Source organism: Octopus bimaculoides, chromosome 10 (assembly GCF_046866305.1).
Source record: "Octopus bimaculoides isolate indiv1 chromosome 10, ASM4686630v1, whole genome shotgun sequence".
NCBI lineage: Eukaryota > Metazoa > Mollusca > Cephalopoda > Octopoda > Octopodidae > Octopus > Octopus bimaculoides.
This window is the reverse complement of record NC_142937.1, coordinates 31,150,727-31,172,283: the sequence shown is the minus strand read 5'-3', so window position 1 is coordinate 31,172,283 and position 21,557 is coordinate 31,150,727. Positions and strand designations below refer to the sequence as shown.

The following is a 21,557-nucleotide window of genomic DNA, read 5'->3' as shown; positions in this document are numbered from 1 at the left end:
TCACCCGGGAACAAAAAACTTAGTTAAAAAAAATAAAAGACCGAACTTTTAAATTCATTTATTTAAAGAACATTGTTTCACCTGTGATGAATGATGTTTTAAAGAGAGCAGATCTTACTAGGAAATTATCTTGAGATCTGGAAGTTGACCATAAATTTACATTGTAACATTCCAACAGACTCGTCTTCAGCAGGTTTATTCATGTTTATTATTTCTGTTACCTGGTGAAAAGGAGAAGTCCTCCTCCTTGGTGAAAATAATAGAAATAATTGCTGTTAACATTGGCTAAGTCTACTCTGTTAATGATTTGTGTACCGAATGGTTTTCGTGTGAGCCAGTGCTGCTATATATGAAAGGTAATTTGTGTGAATATATTTAGTGGTATATAGCTAATATTCTTTTAAAGTATTTGACACATGTGAAACTTGCATGTGCTAGAAATAGCAGTAAAACTCTGCCCTATATATCTTTTTTGAGCCCTGAAAGTGTCTAGTAAATCTTAATATGGGATTGAAAGCAGTATATACTCTGCTCTCGATTAGTATACAAAATGGATATCTTTGACCGTGATGGTCACTTCTTAGACTTGCTGACCTACAGATATCAAATAAAGACCAAAGTTGTTAAGCTGATAGTTTCCTAATGAGAAAAGTTTGAAGTAACTTGTAATCTGCGCCAGAAAGGGGAAAAAAAAAAAAAAAAAACGGTTCGCAAATTTGAAATGAATTTCAGATTAAAAAAAAATTTGTCTAAACGTTAAAATCTGTCTTCACATTCAAATTTATGAAGTTTTCTATATTTTGGTAGAATTAAACACTTTGTTTTAGAGAAACCATGGGGTTTCTTTTAGATTCTCCTTTGGCCAAACTTGTTTAAAGGCAACCTTTCCAGTTTCATTTCAACTCTTGGTTGCAGCTTTTGAAAACTAATCCCGGCTCAAACGTCATGCGTTTGAAAGCATTGTGATAGATGAGATTTGGCTGTTATTTCTAGCAACCCTTTCCCTCAGCTGAGTCCTAAAGGCAGTCTGATTGTCCAGTAAAGGAAATTAAATGAAAGTCTAGAAACACTACATTCTTGGCTCAAGAACAAACATTTGACCTATAAAATGGCATAAACTATCATTTAAAGGAAAAGCTTGTCCTTGATAGATTATCATCGAATAAAATTAAAACGCTTTAAAATTAATAAATCACATATTCTTAGGGATACAGTGTAAGGTCCCTAACGACGTTAAATCTGTTTCTAAATTTTAAATTTGATTTTCAAGATTCTTAATGTGAACTTGTGTGTTGACAGGCTTTGTATTCCGAGAGGCTCATTATGCCAATAATACAAGCGCTGTTTCTATTTCACTTCTTTTTATTTATCAACTGGTTAATTATTTAACCAATTAACTGATTGATCAATCAGTTGGTCAGTTGTCTCCCTATAATTGCATCAGCCACTTAAAGCCTAGACACCATATACCAACACACTAACTCTTTGAAGTCATCCTCCGAACTTGTTTCTCTGGACAACAGCAAGAAAACAAACGCTTCTCAAATTCGCAGCAAATATTGATATTCTCCAAAGCTCAACTGAGGCCCTTAAGGTAGTGTTTCTTTCATATCTAAGATAGTATTGCTATTGTAGGTTGACACCCAAAACCGCATTCACGAAAGGATCAACTTTCCGATTGGTACAAAGTAATTCAAAAGACCTACTCCAGCCGTTGATCCACTGATTAGCTCTGTCTCCTCTCTCTACCACTACTCTAATGTCCTCTGCTCCACGGAACCAGCTGGGCTCACGCCCCTTCTGTTCCGATCCCTTTCAACTCTTATCGGTTAAGGTGTTTGGTTCACGCTCGTGAGTTCGATAGCCAGTGGCGTGTTGTGTCCTTGTGCAAGACACTTTATTTCTCATTGCTCCAGTCCACTCAGCTAGCAAAAATGAGTTGTACCTGTAATTCAAATGACCAACCTTGTCAACCTGAATCTCCCTGTACAATAAGGGTACACGTCTCTGGAGTACTCAGCCATTTGCATGTTAATGTCACGAGCAGGTTGTCCCGTTGTTCGGATCAACTGGAACACTCATCGTCGTAACCGACGGAGTGTCAGTCTTTTTTTTTTGTAATCTCCTGACCTTGTGTCCAACTCCAACCCTCTTGGCCAACCACTGATCAGGATGCCCAGATCTCTGTCTTTCCGGTAGGTGTTGATATCGAAGTTCAAAACCGAAACCTATCTATTTCAGTGGTCTACCCTAATGCTCCTCGACTTGTTTTCACTTGCGGTACGCTTATGCTTTTTTTCAAAATTCGGTGGCACACCTGAACTAAAAGTATAGGGGAAAAAATTATATTCGGGTTACACATTGCTGAACACCTAGCGTCATCTCGTGAGACACCAGTGTGCTGCGGCATACCGGTTGCGGAGCATTGGTCTAGATTAGAAAAAAGCCCCGCAGAAGCTATGGGTGCGACCCCTTCGGACCCAGCAAATAGCAAAAAAAACAACTTTCTATTGATCCTGTGAATAATTTTCCACCTTGAAATTTTGATCCTAGTCCAATGTCTCACTTTCCTGAAACCATTTCGTTTTTCGCTTTTTTTTCCGTCTAACACCTTCCTACAAGTCTCGACCTGCTAGAAATGGCAGCCGAATATCCTTCAAAAGATGGTACAGAATAGACATTTTAAAGAAATATAGAAGCGTTAATTATTGAAATAACTCTTAAATATTTATTAAAAAAAAAGTATCGAAAGTCAAGATGAAATAATTCTAACGAAATATTGTTCACTAATTGGTAAAAGTGATGTAGCTGCTCTATGGGGAGTGGGTTGACAAGCTGAAGTGCAACTGTTGAAAAGTAAAATTGTTTTGGTGAAGACGAAAATGAATATCACTGAACTTTTTAATAAAATTTCATTGAAATAATAGACTTTAGAAGATACCTGTTGTGACTTGTCTAAGTAAATATATTGAACAATGTTGACGCTAACAAACTTAGTTACCAAGTGGTTGAAAGACCATTGCTAAACAATATATAGTGTTTAATTATTAGTGTGTATACAGTACACGGTAATCTTTCGGTCTATGATCACAAACTGAAGGTTTCCAACAGCAGATATTTCAATTTTGCCAAAGAAAAAGGCTTTATAAATTTTCAGTTTTCTCGACTTACTAAACTTTTGATTTTTAACTATTTTTCGAAAAAAATGTGAAGGGTGGAGTGGGAGATTCCACCCTTAAAAATACGGAGATGACGATTCTTAAAAAAGAAATCTTTTTTTCAGTATGTAAAACGGTGAGGAAAAGTAAAAATAAGTTCTACTTAGAAATGGAAGTTATTGTAGATAAAAATTGTCTTTAGTTGGTTAATTTCTTAGTTTGCTGGTGCATGAAGTGATTTTTAGATAAGTGAAGGATGTAATGAACTAGATGACAAAAGAAGTGGCACTTGTGTGCAGAGAAGAAAAAAAAGCCAGGGTGTACTTCGCTGTTGGACCGTTGGAACCCAATCCCTGCTTGTTTGAGTTAAGATCGGGCATTTTGTTTTCTTCTTCATGAGCACTCTCATGTTCCTCAGTGTACAAAGACATTAACCAAAATAAAGCCAGTTTATTTTCCTGTCTACTTTTTCCACCACAGATATAAGGAGAGTTTCATGGTGATGTTTTTTTAGGTCACCTCTTTTGTTAGCTGTATTATTTGAATACCAAGTGCAAAGAATCCTACACTGTAACCTGACCTTTAAGAGATTTCAACTAAATCTTTCTCAAAAAATATTTAAATATGTAGGTGTTTGTGTGGTAAGACATTTGCTTCCCAACCTCATTGTTCTGGGTTCACCCCACTGCATGGCACCTTGGGCAAGTGTCTTCTACTATAGCATTGAGCTGACCCAAGCTTTGTGAGTGAACTTGGTAGATAGAAACTGAAAGTGTTGGTGTGTTTACATCCCCATAAGTCAGTAGTTCAGCAAAATAGAATAAGTACCAGGTTTTACACAAAAAATATGCACTGGGTCAATTCATTTGACCAAAAATTCTTCAAAGCATGGCCACAATCTGATGACAGACGCAAGTAAAAGATAAGAGATTCAGGATAAGCTAATACTGAATGTGATATGCATCATGGTCATAGTTTGATTGCTATTTGAACCGTGTGTTCACATCATGAAAATATCTCCTAAGGTGTGTGGATGCTGTCAGGGAAGCTATGAAGCAGGTTCTGAAGCCCCTTTAAAGGGAAGTGTCTTACAAATTAAAAAAAACAAAAAACAAATGTACAATCAAGGCAGTGCTCCAGTATTGCCACAACCAAATGACTGAAACAACTGAAAGAATAAACACCAGCAAACATCGTTTAAAAATTTTCTCATATTGAAGGAAAGAAAAAAAAACAACCCAGTAATGGTGACAGCAATGACAAAAGTTGGAAACAGCATTATTTATCTGTGTTCCAAGCATCATAGATCAACCGAGAGCATATTTAAAAATAAATACTTCCTGCACAAAAATAAATTTTGTTAATATGACACAAAAAAAATTACAGATTAGAAGCGTTAACCAGTGATATGCACAAATATAAACTAACTGCCAGCTCAAATGTGCTTGATACATATTTGAACCTATTGTCCAACATGGAAGGTAAATGTTAAATGAAGAAGAAGAAGAAGAAAGCCACTGTATTTTGTCATGGAGAAAAATTCTTGCTGTTGACAAATAGGTGTAAACACACTGGATCAGGTTGAAGTGCTTCCTACGTAGAGAGATAGACACATGAATTTCAGAGTAGTTATATCTTCTCTTCAGCATTAAACTCTGGAAAGGGAGGCACTGGTCATACCCTTTCACATTAAAGATGACCTTATAACATATATGAAACATTTGCATTTAATATATAAATATCATAAAGACAGAAAAAACGCTTCTTATCATTTTGCCTGGGATGTTAACGGTTTTGCTAACTCACTGCTTTAACATAATCTTTAATAGTACATGCAAATTTCTGTGTGTAAGTCAACATGACTTCCTGGGTTACAGACTCAGCCCTCAGGGGTGGAATTTACCCCAACAAGTGGCACATTTTACAGTTAGAGTAAACCCATGAGTGTTTCTATATCACTTTTGTCCACTGGCCTTGTACCACAAATTCAGATCATTTTTAGTTCTTGCAACCAACAGAATGGGAACCGAAGAAATATAGGCAATGCAAGAAGGAGAGCAAACAAGCTGGAGATTGGTTGCAAGATTTTCTTTTACTCTTTTATTTGTTTCAATCATCAGATTGCAGCCATACTGTAGCACAGCCTTGAAGAATTTTTAGTCAAGTGAATCGACCCTGGTACTTACTCTATCAGTTCCTTTTTGTCAAACCACTAAGTTAGCTAAGTTGCAAGGATGCTAACACACCAACACCAGTTGTCAAGCGGTAGTGGCAGACAAAGACACACACACATAAATATGACAGGCTTCTTTCAGTTTCCATCTATTGAATCCACTCACAAGGCTTTGGTCAGCCCAGAGCTATAGTAGAAGACACTTATCCAAGGTGCTACACATACTATGGAAAATGAACATTAAATGGCAATGATGATGATGATATTGATGGACCATCACTGATCTCTTCCACCAACACTCTCACCTGATAATACTAATCGATTGTGTCACTCACAAACATCATCTTCAGGAGAATCTTCATGCATATGAAACCTGGCACAAAACCACACCCAACTCAACACTAATCCCCACTCCCAGTTGAGGGGGTTCTTATCTTGCAAGGAACTTGTTGATCCTGTCAGTGTTGGTGCCATGTGAAAAGCACTGGTGATGGTGCTGTGTCAAAAGCATTGGTGATGGTGCCATGGTTCTATGACTCAATTTTCCTATTTTAAAGCGATCCAAATTAAAATTTTTCATCAAAATTTCATATTAATTTATGTCCAAAACATCAACTAATTCCTTTCTACTATAAGCACAAGATCTGAAATTTTGGGGAAGAGGGTAGTTGATTTCATCAACCCCAGTGCGTAACTGGCACTTTGACCCTGAAAGGATGAAAGGCAAAGTCAATCTCCGTGGAATTTGAACTCAGAATGTAAATATGGACAAATTGCTCGGCAGCATTTTGTCCAGCACAGTAATGATTCTGCCAGTACACCACCTTGCACAAGCTGACGAATGACATTTATTTTACTAAATTCTTCGTTATTTACAAAATTAATTAAAGCAAAGCAAGAACAGTTAATCTCAGCAAGTTGTTCCAATCAACCTCTCCCACCACCACCATTAGCGTAAGGGAGGGGCTGAAAACGCTGGGGCCACTGTTACTTCTTTCTCGTGATTAACTGCAGAGATATCTCTTGATGGTAGTAGCTACAGAAATGGGTCGGTAGTGATGATTATGGTGTGCTGGTGGTATTAGTGGTTATTAAAAGCATGTCAACTCACTGTTATCTGGTGGTTTACATGATCCAGCAACAGTGTATACAGTTTCTATTGTTGTGTGATAATCTTTTCTAATCTAGGCACAAGGCCTGAAATTTTTGGGGAGGGGATGAGTCGATTAGGTTGACTCCAGTACACAAACTGGTACTTAATTTATTAATCCTGAAACGATGAAAGGCAAAGTCAACCTCAGCGGAATTTAAACTCAGAACGTAAAGACAGATGAAATACCGCTGAGCATTTCGCCTGGGGTGCTAACGTTTCTGCCGGCTTGCTGCCCTATTGTTGTGTGATAATTGACTGTAGATGTTTGACAGAGACTGCAGTGTGAGGATAACAATTGCAGTTGCAAAGAAAACTGTGATGGGAACTGTAGTGATGAGCAGGGTTTAGTCTGTAGCAATGCAGTGGTAGTCTCAGTATTATGAATGAAACTGGTGGTTGTATATACAGAAATATAGTGACAGCTGTAGTACTGTTTGGGATGTTTTGATATGACTGTAGTGGTGTGTTAATGGTTGGGATGATCTTAGTATAGGTTGCAGTGGGACGTGTAGCAGAGTGGTGATGGCCCCTAGCTGTATTGTAATAACTAGAATGATCAGTTAGTTATGCGAGAGAAACATGAAAATGTCTATGATATTGTTGTGTTGTAGCAACTGTAATTCTATTGTAGTAGTACCTGTCATAGTATTATGTTGAATGTGATGTTGTTTTAGTGAATGTGGTACTGTGTGCGAGATGAGGTGGTTGCAGTGGTACTTAACAATGTATTTGTGGTTGTAAGATGTTGATTGCTGTAGTAGAGGTTCCCAACCTTTTCACTACCATGGACCCCTTTTATTCAAATGAGTTTTCCCACCGACCCCAGGATACTGAAAGGTCTGCCAGCTTAACATGTTCACGGACCTGCTATAAAAACATCTCTGGTTATTAAAGAAGGGTTTTGTTAGGGGAGTGGACCCAGAAGTTGCTGTTTGCAAACAGCAGCAGTAATTTTCTTCAGCTGAATACACGTCATTGATTGGTTAAAATTACCCAAATACGACTTTAACATGAAATAACTTCTAAAATACAAAATTTTGTCAAAAACATTAAGAGTAAACCCTGTTCTATGTGACACACTCTACAAGTATCCGACGTTTCAAAGTGTTTAGTTAAATAAAATTAATAAAAAAATCTGGCTGTCAAATTGAAAAGATCCTATTTTTTTTATTTATCATTTAATCGATACTAGACGGGATACAGTCTATGTAAAAAAAAAAAAAACTTGGGTTATAAAGGATAACTGGCAGTAGTGAGTGAAAAAGTTGATAAATCCATGGAGAGAATGGTAATTATAAATAGCAAAAGTAGGACATTTCAGATTTTGTATAGAATGATTTTTCTTTGATGAGGAAAACATGAGTAACCAGTAATATATTGGTCTCAAAGTAAATGGTTTTACATTTGTCATTTCCAAACTGCATTCATTATCCTCTGGAAAAGAAACAAAATACATAATAAAACTACAGTTGTTTTTAAGGCAACAAACAGATGCAATAAAATAATATAATAAACAATTAGAACTATATGTATGATTCCTATTATTCAGATATGGACAAATTTCCAATATCTTAAAGCAAACTTGGATCATTAAACGAGGGAAAGGTGCACGCCAGCATTAGCATATTACGTTTAAGTTTGTTTTCTAAGTCTGCTATTCTCTTCAGCTCTATTATATCTTTAAGATTACGTATCTTGCATAGGAATATATTCAGTTAATATATCGTCTATGAAAAGACTGTCTGGCATATTAACACTGACAAAAGTCTACACAGAATGGCTGCCGCCGACTCCGGAAGCTTTACACGCAGCCGCGCAATGACTTGTGGGAGAAATATTTGTCAGTTTCAGTAAGCTATCATGGCGGACTTTGTTAATGTATTTTGTGTGCAGCTGGTTATTTGGTTGTTGCATGTGTATGACACCTTAGGTAAGTGGCTTTTCCAGTGGATCCAGAAACCCTTGAGTAGCTATCCCGCTAGTGATTCCTAAATCTTCTATCTATTCTCGTGCATTTCCTTGTTTTCTTTATTCCTTTTCAGCCGCATCGTTGTGTACACACACACACACACACACATATATGTATATATATGAGGGATGTTTGTATGTGTTTTTACCGAACGAACAAAAATGTTTTTGCATAAGCTGATTGGAAAAAGAAAAAAAAAGAATATTGTGCATGTGTGTGTAAGTATATATATATATATATATATATATATATATATATATATATATATATATATATATATATATATATATGTTTCTGATGATTCCAACAAAACAACTTCAAGCTGCACACAACTGCATTCGTATGCACACCGAGAAACTATATATATATATATATATATACACACACACACACACATAGCTATTTGCACGTCTATATATTTTGTGTTTCATTGATGTACATAACAATTACAGTTGACCAAGTTTACTGTTGTGGATTAACTTGATGTTGTTTTGGTTTTAAATTACGAGGCACTAACACACACCGTCTTCATTAATGCAACTGTTCTTGTTCCATAACCTCTTCTTGTCTCTTTTTACTGTTCTAAAACCAACCAAGGTTGTTGTTTGGGTGTTAATTTACTTTTAGTCTACAAGTAAGCAATGATGGCCTGCTTTAGCTTTACTAACACTGCTTAATATTACTCATGAGAATTGTTACTTCATCTTTTTGTCCCAATCCTCCTTTTTAAATCTTGCTTGTTTGCTTTTTTTTCATTATTTTCCCTTTCATCCACATAATATTTCACTACTTTTTTTTTTGGTCTGTTTATTTTCCTTCGTTGCAGAAGGAATAAACAAACTTATTGAGGGCATTTCTCCGTTTATTAAATCAATTCCTTACTAAACAACGAAAGGAAGTTCAGACTGACAATGTTTTACAACCTTCCTGTTATTATTTTCTTCTTTCTTATAATTTACATGTTTATATACGAAAACAAAAGATATTAATATTTCCAGGGAACGTAGTAAAGAAATTAGTGGCTTGGTAGGTTCGTTAATACAATGTTTTAGTCTCTGTTATTATTTTCCTCTTGCAGCAGTCATTGGTCACATGTTATAAGATTTAATTCTGCTACGAAAGAAGGCGATCAACTGTCTGCTTCATTTGCTTGCCTCACATATACACCGTTTCTCTTCCCATTTTTTTCTATTATTATTATTATTATTGACTTTGCCATGGTGATTGCTTCGTAGACATATTCCCCCCCCCCCCCTCCTTACTGTTCCCTTGTCTTTCTTCCCTCTTTCCCTTGTCTGTTTTGCTATTACTCAATCACCATATTCACATGCAAGCTAGACATGGTTTTTGATCTGTATAGATTCCCAGCACCACCCTACCATTAATGCCGCCACTTGCCTACTGCTAGATTAAATTCGAAGCAAAGGAATCCACTGTTTACGTTGTCTGCAGTTTGTTATGATGGAGCTTTTGGCCTCCCTTCTCCCCGTCATGTCTGTCTGGCCCTGCCTCCCTCCCTTTCTTTTTTCACCCTCTCATTCTTACTCTTTTCATTTTCCTCTCTTTCTTTCCTCCTATTTTATTCCATTCGGTCGCCCTCTCCGCTTTCTCGTCATTCACTGTCTGCCTGGCTTCTTTATGTGTATAATTTGCGTCGTTAATGACCTTGAAAAGCATGAACATTCCAACTTCCCATGCCTTTATAAATCCATGTAATAAGAGTATCCTCTCATCCATTATTGTATTTTATGCTTAAATCCTCAGAAGGAAAACACAGGAAGTTGTGATATTCATGTCTTTAACAGTTTATATATTATACACAAACCTAGTTATGGTAGTAGTAGTAGTAATAATGATGATGGTGGTGGTGGTGGTATTTTTGCTGCAAATGTGAATCTAATCAGCGCTGGCTTAAAGAGATCAATCTAACGAATGAAGTCAGTTAAATCGAACATTTTGGGTGCGTCATCTAGAGGAGGCCCAGCACTTTGGAGATGGCAGATTTCAGTTTTGTCTGGAACCACGCTCCACATCCTGACATGCCGCCGCCTTCGAGGTGCAGCGTGGCTGTCTGGGAATGTCTGCAGGTTCAAATTGATCCGTTCTGTCTGCAAATTCAAACGTTGTTGTCATGGTGGGTTTGGGTGATGAGTCTTGTTTCTTCAGTCTTCATTGATTGACGTTGGTTGACAACAGAAAAGAATGAACCTTGAAAGGAAAATTGATGAAATGTTTATCTTGATATTTTTGCCTAAGCTGTGGGTCATCTGGGGAAAACCTCAAACAGATAAGTTTTGAAGTTGTATAATTTATTTAATTGGTCAGGATGTGTTTACAAAATGGTAATTGTTTGGGCTGTTGATAAATGTGGCCGTGGGCGTTAATTTAATTTTGTTATTTGTGATTTGCCAAAAAGCTTCGGGATCCAACTCACACCTGCCGTAGTTTATGACTGGCTCAACGCACTATTGTTGGTAATGTTGCTAACAGTGGTGGTGTTAGTGTTGATAATATTGATATCGGCAGTTTTGATAATGTTGTTGTTGGTGATGATGTTATTGTTGATTAGTATTGATGCTGGTTTTGTATGAGGTGCTGAGTGCAGAGTGAATCCTTATTGAACGCTTTTCCATCTGTGACCAAACCATCTCATTCTCTGTGTGTGAGCATGAAAAATGGACGTTAAATGATGACAACGATATCCATATATCTCTGTTCAATGTATTTTTCCATCTTTTTCTAAAGATGGCAGAGTGTGATTTAATGGATATTTGGTTGTTATTTCTAGCAGGTCAAGTGACCACACAAAGGCTCCCTCAGTTGAGTCATTAGAACGGTACACAATACACTCTAGAACGAATGAGTTTGTCGATCACGTTTGGTTGTTCCATTGATTAGCAACATGCCATTGATCTGCTCAATGATGGCTAACCTACCACAACCCTATCACCAACATTACTAAAACAGATATTTGAGCTGTCTAATCCCATTCTCCTATATTCTAGTAGACTTAGTGGAGCAAGTCCAGCTACTCATAATAGGAGCCAGTCTGATACAGCCAAATCGAGCAACTTGCAGCTGTTCTGAAAATGGAAAGTCTTAGTTTGGTTCTAGTGGCTGGTCATACTAATTACAACAGTTTCTATAGTTAAGAGTACTTGTGCTAGATATACATGCTAAATGTAGTTGGTTTGAGTCTGATATGAATAAAAAATAAATTTAAGTCCTAATTTTTCTAGTAGAAATAAATAAAACCAGATATATTTTGAACAGAAGTGAATAAAAATAATTTATTTAGGAAGGGCATCAAGCTGTAGAAACCATGCCAAAGGTGACATTGGTGCATGATGCAACTCAGCAGCTCATCAGGTCCTACTAAGCCATCCAATCCATGCCAGCATGGAAAAAAAATGGATATTAGATGATGATGATTTTATGCAAAATAAAGAAATAAATAGAAGCTCCCTTGCTAATATTTTATGCAAATTAGCAAGGTGTGTGTAGTTTTGAGCTTGCTAATTTTCTTTTCTACTCTAGGCACAAGGCCCAAAATTTTTGGGGGGAGAGAGCCATCCGATTAGATCAACCCAGTATGCAACTGGTACTTAATTTATCGACCCCAAAAGGATGAAAGGCAAAGGTGACCCTGGTGGAATCTGAACTCAGATGAAATACCGCTAAGCATTTCACCCGGCGTGAGAGTTTGCTGATATTTAACACCAATAAGGCAGCAAGCTAGCAGAATTGTTAGGATGTTGGACAAAATGCTTAGTGGCATTTCATCCATTTTTATGTTCTGAGTTCAAATTCAGCTGAGGTCAACTTTACCTTTCACTCTTTCTGGGTTGATAAACTAAGTACCAGTTGCGTACTGGGGTTGATGTAATCAACTTACTCCTCCTCCAAAATTGTTGGTCTCGTGCCAAAATATTTGAGATCAATATTTAATACAAATATTCTTTTAATTATTAAAATAAGGTGTGAGTAATGTATTTCACCCAGGTTTGGTATATTTTGTAATAAATCAATTTAGTATCACTCTCTAAGTCCCACACCTAACAAGGCTAATTAGTAATATTCATTAAATTATGAGGTGTATTAACGAGGAAATGGTTAATTTGATCAACAAAATTTGTGAATGAATAAACTAAAAAGAAAACTATAAATAGTTCACTTGTTTCACAGTATGAGACTTTTGTGAATTAACCATAACCAGACTTGTCTGGAAATCTTGAACAAAGATTGAAGTCATTGAAGCATAAAGTGCTCTCTTTAGTGGAACAGAAAGTAAGATGGTTGAATTGGATTATCTGGTTTGATATGTTTCCTTACTCCTGAGATTAAATCTATTCCAAAGTAGATTTAGCTTTCCAAGCTGTCTGGGTTTCAATTAAATAAAATCCATATATGTATGGGTGGGTGAGGGGGTATTTATACCTTTTTCTTTTTGTTGTTTCAAGCATTAGACTGTGGCCATGCTGGGACACTCACTGCCTTGAAGAATTTTTAGTTGAATGAATTGACCTCAGGACTTGTTTCTTTTTTAAGAATAGTACTTATTCTATTGATTTCTTTTGCCAAACCACTAAGTTACAGGAACATACACACACCAACACTGGTTGTCAAGCAGTGGTGATGGGGAACAAACACACACGAGAAGCTTCTTTCAGTTTCCAGCTACAAAATACATTCACAAGATACATGCCCAAGGTATCACAGTAGAACTGAATCCGGAACCATGTGGTTGGGAAGCAAGCTTCCTATCACACAGCCATGCATGCGCTTAGAGAGAGAGAGTGAGATAAACATTCTGGTTGTGTGGTTAATAAGCTTGCTTTGCAACAGCATGGATTCAGGTTCAGTCCTACTGTATGGTACCTTGGGTAAGTGTCTTCTACTATACCTCTATGCTACCTAATGCCTTGTGAATGAATTTTGTAGATGGAAACTGTGTGGAACCCCATCATGTATGCATGTGTGTGTGTCATTGAGTTTTCCAACCCCCCTCCAACTGCTTCACAATTGGTGTTGGTTTCTTTATGCCCCTGTAATGGAACCATTTGGCAAAAGAGACGGATAAAATAAGTACCAGACTTAAAAAGTTAGTACTGGTGGTCATTTTGTCTGACTAAACCCTTCTAGACTGAGCCCCAGCTTGGCTGCAGTTCAACAACTGGAATAAATTAAAAGAAAAGACCCCTCTGTCCGGCATTCGCCATGATAGATCGTTAGCCACTAAACCTATTTCTGTTTTCTCTCCCTGTTTATTTCTGTGTTCCTTTCTGTCAAACAGCATAGGCTCGAAACCTAAAAGACTATCTCACTTCCCGAGCATTAAACTAATACATCTGTTTGTTGTTTACACACCTGTCTTCGTCTTTTGTTTTTTTTGTAAATTCTCACTATATATATATAAATATAAAAGTATGGAGTGGAGTGAAAGCGTTTCAAGAGGCCAGGCATGCGAGACTTGGGAGATTTCAAGAAGAATGTTCCAATCAAGAAGGTGAATCACAATGACCTTTTTGTGTGCACAATTTATGACAGACCATGCCTTTCTTTTGCTGGGCCCAAATCTCATTTGCGGTCCTATGAAAAACGAACCTCCACCAACTATTCTGCCTTTATGTCTGTGCACACCTTTTAATGCCTTGTATGCCATAAAGTCTGCAAATCTAACAGAAGCCTCAAAAGACATTTTAAGATCCACAAAGATCAGAACTTAACTGCAACTCTTGGTGGTCCAAATCAGATATGCAATCTATGTGGGTGTCTTTTCAGAACATTGTCTGGTTTAAAAAGCCACATCAGACACCATGATGGATCTAAGGTGTACATACAAAAGGTGGTCAGACTCTACATAAGGAGTAGACAACCACCATGTATATATATATGTGAAGGCATGAATGCTAATAGTTATGGTGTTGCACTTATGATTACTAGATGGTGGGTTCAGTTCCTAGACCCGGTGGCACATTGTGTTCTTAAGCAAAACACTTCATTTCACAGTGCTCCAGTTCTTCACTCAGCTGTAAATGATTGACTCTGCGACAGAGGCCATGCTGGAGCACCACCTTTTAGTTGAGGAAATCGAGCCCAGGACTTATTCTTTGTAAGCCTAGTACTTATTCTATCGGTCTCTCTTGCCGAACCGCTAAGTGATGGGGACGTAAACACACCACCATCGGTTGTCAAAGAATGTTGGGGGAACAAACACAGACATACAAACATATACATACATATATATATATATATATATATATATATATATATATATATATATATATATATATATATAAAGATGGGAATGTGTGTCTGTGTGAATCCCTAAAACTTGAGAACGACACAACCAATTTCATTCAAATTTTACACATGCCTTACTTAGGGGCCATGTAGTGTCATAGGCCAAACATTTTTTTAACTTATTGCCTAGTGCGAGCCCAGAGCAATAATCATATCTCCTCCACTATTTCAGTATTACGTGTCAAAAGTGAAACAATAACATCTCTCTATTGTAATGTCAGATATTTTCATTTTAATACTGAAACTATTATCTCACATATATAGGCATACATACATACATACATACTTACATATATATATATATATATGTGTGTGTGTGTGTGTGTATACATCTGCACAAATGTATATATATACATATACATGTATGTATATATATATATATGTGTGTGTAGTATGGGATACATGTATCATGATTAGAATTTTTTTAGGGTGAGTAAAGAGGGAAAGAACCCTCATCTGCAATTTTGATGAAATTTGAATCATATGTATTCCAGTTCATTAGAGAAAATATAACAGAAAAGTCTAATTCTTCCATTGCATGTAACATGGGCAACGCTGGGTATCTCTGCTAGTATATATATATATATATATATATATATATATATATATATATATATGACGGGCTTCTTTTTGTTTCCGTCTACCAAATCCACTCACAAGGCTATAGTAGAAGACACTTGCCCAAGGTGCCACGCAGTGGGACTGAACCCAGAACCATGTGGTTAGTAAGCAAGCTACTTACCACACATCCACTCCTGCGCCTATATGCATACACACAACCAAGATAATTGGCCATGTTTCTATAAATTGATTCTTGTACTTGTTTCAGTCCTTTGACTGTGGCCATGCTGTAGCACCACCTTTTAGTTAAAGAAATTGACCCCTGGACTTATTCTTTGCATGCCTGGTACTTACTCTACAGACCCTTTTGTGGAACTGCTAAATTATGGGGACGTAAACACACCAAATTCAGTTGTCAAGCGATGGTGGAGGAATAAAGACAGACACAAATACACACACACACACACACACATATATACACAACAGGTTTCTTTCAGTTTCCACCTAACAAATCCACACACAAGGCTTTGGTTGGCCTGAGGCTATAGAAGACTCTTGCCCAAGGTGCTACGCAGTGGAATTGGACCCAGAATCATGTGGTTGGGAAGCGAGCTTCATACCACATAGCCACACCTGTGTCTGATAGCAGACATTTTTTGTTTAAGGTCTTAGACTAGGGATTGTTGCATTTGGTTGGCTCCCAATGATATTATGTGATGTTTTTTCTTATATTTCTTACATTAAAACTATAAAAACAATGGGCAGTACCCATAAACTTTTGAAAACTGGTAAGGTCAATGTGGTTGAGGTTCACTTTGAATATAGACTGAAAGAGAGTTCCTAAGGGTTGCACTTTTGGGGTCAGTTGTTTACTGTAGATGTTTTGATGTTAGAAGAGAAGATAGAGGAGGAAACATGTGGAAAATGTTTGGCAGATCAGAGAGCAGAAACTGTTGTTGTAGTCAGAGAAGAGATAGAAAGAGGATAAGAGATGTTGGTGGAGTCGGTGCTTGCAATGTGGAGGAGAGAGTGAAGCTTTGTCAATCAGTTGGATGACCTTTTATGAGATGTAGTTGAGAATGAGTTTGTGTTGCAGCTGCTCTTGTCACAGATATTAGTGATTCCTAACAAAGATGTATACCAGTTCAATTTTAACTAGTATTTTTTATCTTTTACTTGTTTCAGTCATTAGACTGTGGCCATGCTGGGGCACTGCCTTGAAGAATTTTTAGTCAAACGGGTCAACCTCAAAACCTATTTTCTTTAAGAAAAGAAAAAATGCTGTTGGTATCTTTTGTTGAACTGCTAAGTTACAGGGATGTAAACAAACCAACACCAGTTGTTAAGTGGTAGTGGTGGACAAGCATAGACACACACACACAAGCTTCTTTCAGTTTCTGTTTATCAAATCTACTCACAAGACTTAGGTTGGCCTGAGGGTATAGTAACAAGGTGCCATGCAGTAGGACTGAACCTGGAACCATGTGGTTGGGAAGCAAACTTCTTACCACACAGCTGTGCCTGTGCCTATCATAGTTTATTATTTGTCTAGCTTATGAGATATCCTTTCTATTTGACACTATTTGTCTTTTGGAATTAAATTACTTTTACAGATCTTGTAGCTGAGATTTCACACTCAAAGTACTTCTCTATTTTGTTTTTTGCTCTCATATTTTAGTAGTTGTTGTTGTTTAATTTGATCCAGTTGTGTATTGACTGAATATATCAATATTCATGTTGTGACAATTTCATCCTTTTTTAGGCATAGGGTAAATAGGACTACACTATCCAGTGTGTCCTTTCTTGTTCTTCATTCCTTGGTCATTCCTGTAAAATGGCAGGGAGTAATTTGTGTGAGATTTGGCTGCTGTTTTTAGAAGGTTGGGTATCCATGGTAAGGCTTCTTTGGTGGTTTGTCTCAATCAGAGTCGTTCTGAGGTAGCAAACCAAAGTTATGACTAAAACATTACAAATGTGACAATTTCATCCTTTTTTGTATTTAAGTCATTGTCAGTATGTGTTTTTTTTTTTTGAGGTGATTTGAGGAATTTAGCTACTATTGTTAGCAAATTGAGCTACCATGTAGAGACTCTGTCATTAGCATATCTTGATTGTTGTTGGTTAGTTCCTGATCAGTTTTGATTGAGAAAACCCTTGATGAAAGGCTTTCCAGCCATGACCATACTGTCTATATATGAGGGACTTCATTGTACAGTGAATGACAAATTTTTTTAGCTGATAGAAGGCAATTTGATGGAAATTTGGTTGCTATATTTAGCAGGTCAAGTGTCTTTCCCTTGTCTATTTGTTATGTGCTGGGTACACTACGGTGTGAGTATCACTGATTATTTTTGGCAAGTTATTCATCTCTCTCACATCAATAAAAATATGTACCAGTCATTTATTTGGGGATTTATCTAGTCAAAATTTAGCCATCCTCTACAAACTTTTGACCTTATGACAAAATATATGTACATACACATACACACACAATCCACATATTTCATCATCATCATCATTGTATATCCATTTTCCATGCTGGCATGGGTTGGACAGTTGACAGGAACAAGCAAATCAGATGACTACACCAAGCTCTGCTGTTTGTTTTGGCATTATTTCTATAGCTGGATGCCCTTCCTAACGCCAACCACTCCAAGAGTGTAGTGGGTGCATTTTACATGTCACCAACACGAGCCAGTCAGGTGGCCCTGGCATCGATCACGTTCAGATAGTGCTTTTTGCATGCCACCAGCACGGGAGCCAGTCAGGGAGCACAGGCATCGGCCACATTCGGATGATGCTTTTTACATTTCACCAGCACAGGAGCCAGTCAGGTAGACCTGGCATCAACCATGTTTGGATGGTGCTTTTTACATGACACCAGCACAGGAGCTAGTCAGAGGGCACTGGCCACAGCTATGATTTTGGCTTTACTTGACTCAACAGGTCTTCTCAAGCATATCATATCACCTGATGCATCAAGAGTACTTTTAAATGGGCCAGTCATGCAACACTGGCATCAGCCATGGCTGTGATCTCACTTTAGTTGCCGAGTCTTCTCAGTCACAGCATATATAAGTTGATTTTGGTGGAACAATTACCATAAGGTATTTTATTTGATTCTCTAACATTCTTGTCAAATAATAATAACAATAATAATAATAATGCTTTCTACTATAGGCACAAGGCCTGAAATTTGTGGTGGGGCAGCTGTAAGTCAATTGCATCGACCCCAGTGCGCAACTGGTATTTATTTTATTGACCCTTATTTATTTTATTGAAAGTACGAAAGGCACAGTCGACCCTGGTGGAGTTTGAATTTAGAATGTAAAGATGAACAAAATGCTGAATTTTGCCTGGCAATGCTAATAATGATCCTGCCATCTTGGTGCTGTCTCATAGCAATATTGTGTAACCACTAATGTTAGTTGATTGAGAACCCTGATTCCCTGTTTCAGACTCCCTGTTATCACACATTCCATTTGAAAACTCTCATCTTTAATTGATTTCAAGTCATTCTTTGGATAGATTCCATTAAATTCTTGTTGATCTTCTTCATAAGAATCTTTTAAAATTTACAGTCCCTTATCACTTATAAAAGAAAAAAAAAAGCATTGTCTTTGTATTGATGCTGTAAACAATTGACTGAGAATGTTCATCATTGTCATCATCGTTATCATCACTTAACATCCATGTTGTATGCTAGCATAGGTTGGACAGTTTGGCAGGATCCAGTGGCTTCAAGAACTGTATTGTGTTCCCATGTCTACTTTGGTGTGGTTTCTATGGCTGGATGGTGTTGCAGAGTGCACAGGGTACACTTTTGTGTGCTACCAGCTCTCTCAAGAGTACGAAACAATAGGAGTAAGAGTGGTGGGGGGATTGGGGTTTAGGGACAGCTTTATGCTAGTAGATGAGGGGGTTAAAGTATGAGTTGGTGTGGGGTGGGGGAGGCAAGCAAGTTCTTTTAAAGGAGCTACATGGCTACTGACTTTTAGAAAAGAGGATGAGAATGTTTTGCAGGAGCTGCAAAAAAGTAGTTGAAAAATTGGAAAAAATACTCCAAAAGAATATCTAAAACAGTGCTTGTATGTGAACCGACATTTGTAAACAACCTAATTCTGCACTGACGGCCTATCTTTACTCAGATTGGCTGATCTATTTTTGGTTTGACTGCATTTGAAGAGGGTGGGGTGGGGGTTGGGATCGCACATTCTTGCTTTATCATGAATTTGGCTGAATGTCAAGTCTGAAATTGCCAGTAAGCCTAGAATACAGCCTGAGCAGGTTATGGTTGTTTCTCCCCATGGCCAGACATGTTTTCATGGAATATTGGAAATGAATGACACCACTTCAGTAACGATGAAACTTGTTTACAGCCATCATGTGACGTCAAGACAAAGGGATATAAAAACACTCATTGTTTTGGTTGGCTATAGCTGGGGCTATAGTCGAAGACACCTGCCCAAGGTATTTTGCAGTGGGACTGAACCCCAAATCATGTGGTTTGGGAGTGAACATGTTAACCACACAGCCATGTCTGCATCTATATATACATCTTCATGCACACATATACACCAGTGCTAACATGCTATCTTAAAGATAGCATTTGAGCAGTGACGTGGATTTTGTCATGCAGAGACTATATAGGGACATGTTTCTGAGTCATCATCAGCCTGAAGTAGCCGACCAGGTGGTTGAAAAAGCATGTCTAGCCTTCACAAATATATATATTTTCAGTGAAAACACATTCACTGGTTACAAAATTAGAAATGATCTAATTATAAATCTCACAGAGAGACATAGGCAGCAGTGTTACGATAAAGCAGTTGTTTACTGTCAACTGTTTTTGTTGAGGTGTTTTTCTATGTCCATTCTATATATATATATATATATATATAATATAATATAGGATAAAATCTTTATAAGAATTTATCAAGTAGTCAGCGTGAAAAAACCTCGTAAATATGTTGCTTATTTTTTGGTAGTTTTTGACTTATTTAGTCCCTCTGAGCGTGAGGCATTACTATATAGTGAATGCCCTTATATAAATTATATATATATATATATATATATATATATATATATATATATATATATATATTTATATATATATATATTTATATATATATATATTTATATATATATATATTTATATATATATATATATATATATATATATATATATATTTATATATATATATATATATATATATTTATATATATATATATTTATATATATATATATTTATATATATATATATATATATATATATATATATATATTTATATATATATACATATATATATATATATATATATATATATATACATATATACATATATATATATATATATATATATATATATATATATATAATCATCGTCGTCGTTTAATGTCCACTTTCCCTGCTGGCATGGGTTGGACTGTTTGAGGACTGGTGAGCCAGAAGGCTGCACTAGGCTCCAATCTGATCTGGCAAAATTTCTACAGCTGGATGTCCTTCCTAATGCCAACCATTCTGAGAGTGTAGTGGGTGCTTTTACATGCCATCGGCATGAGGGCCAGTCAGGCGGTACTGGCAACGGCCATGCTTTAAAAGGTGTTTTTTATGTGCCACCTGCATGGGAGCCAGTACCAAATGTTGATTTTCATGTGCCAGTAAGGCGACACAGGCAACGATCACACTCGAATGATGCTTTTTACGTGCCACCGGTATGGGAGCCAGTTAGTGGCCCTGGCAGTGATCACGCTCAGATGGTGCTTTTAACGTTCCACTGGCACGAGTGCCAATCAGGTGGTACTGTCATTGGCCTATCATCATCATCATTTAACGTCTGTTTTCCATGCTGGCATAGGTTGGATGGTTTGACAGGAGCTGACCATCTGGAGAGCTGCACCAAGCTTCATTTGTGTTTTGGTATGGTTTCTGTGGCCGGATGCCCTTCCCAATGTTGGCCATTTTACAGAGTGTGGACCAGGTGCTTTTTATATGGCACCAGCACACGTATATATTGTATATATGCAGCTGTGTGGTTATGAAGTGCTCTTCACAACCATATGATTTTGAGTTGGATTTCACTATATGCTACTAAGTGATACACTAAACTGACATTTACACACGCACACGGCTTCTTTGAGTTTCCATCTGCCAAATCCATTCAGAAGGGCTGTAATAAAAGATGCTGGTAGGTACCTTCTACTGCACCCCTGAGCTATTCAGTGGGACTGAACCCAAG

The 21,557-nt window shown here is 37.1% G+C and overlaps 1 protein-coding gene across 1 annotated transcript in view; it reads left to right on the top strand.

Annotated features, from left to right (window-relative positions):
- Nucleotides 1-8,327: 8,327 nt before the first annotated feature.
- The window catches only part of LOC106868204 (TGF-beta receptor type-1), a 44,450-nt gene continuing 31,220 nt past the window's right edge, over nucleotides 8,328-21,557 (top strand). The window contains exon 1 of the mRNA XM_089358518.1: nucleotides 8,328-8,414. Within this exon, the coding sequence (XP_089214644.1) occupies nucleotides 8,345-8,414 (70 nt within the window). The 5' untranslated portion in view covers nucleotides 8,328-8,344. The remainder of the gene's footprint in view (nucleotides 8,415-21,557) is intronic.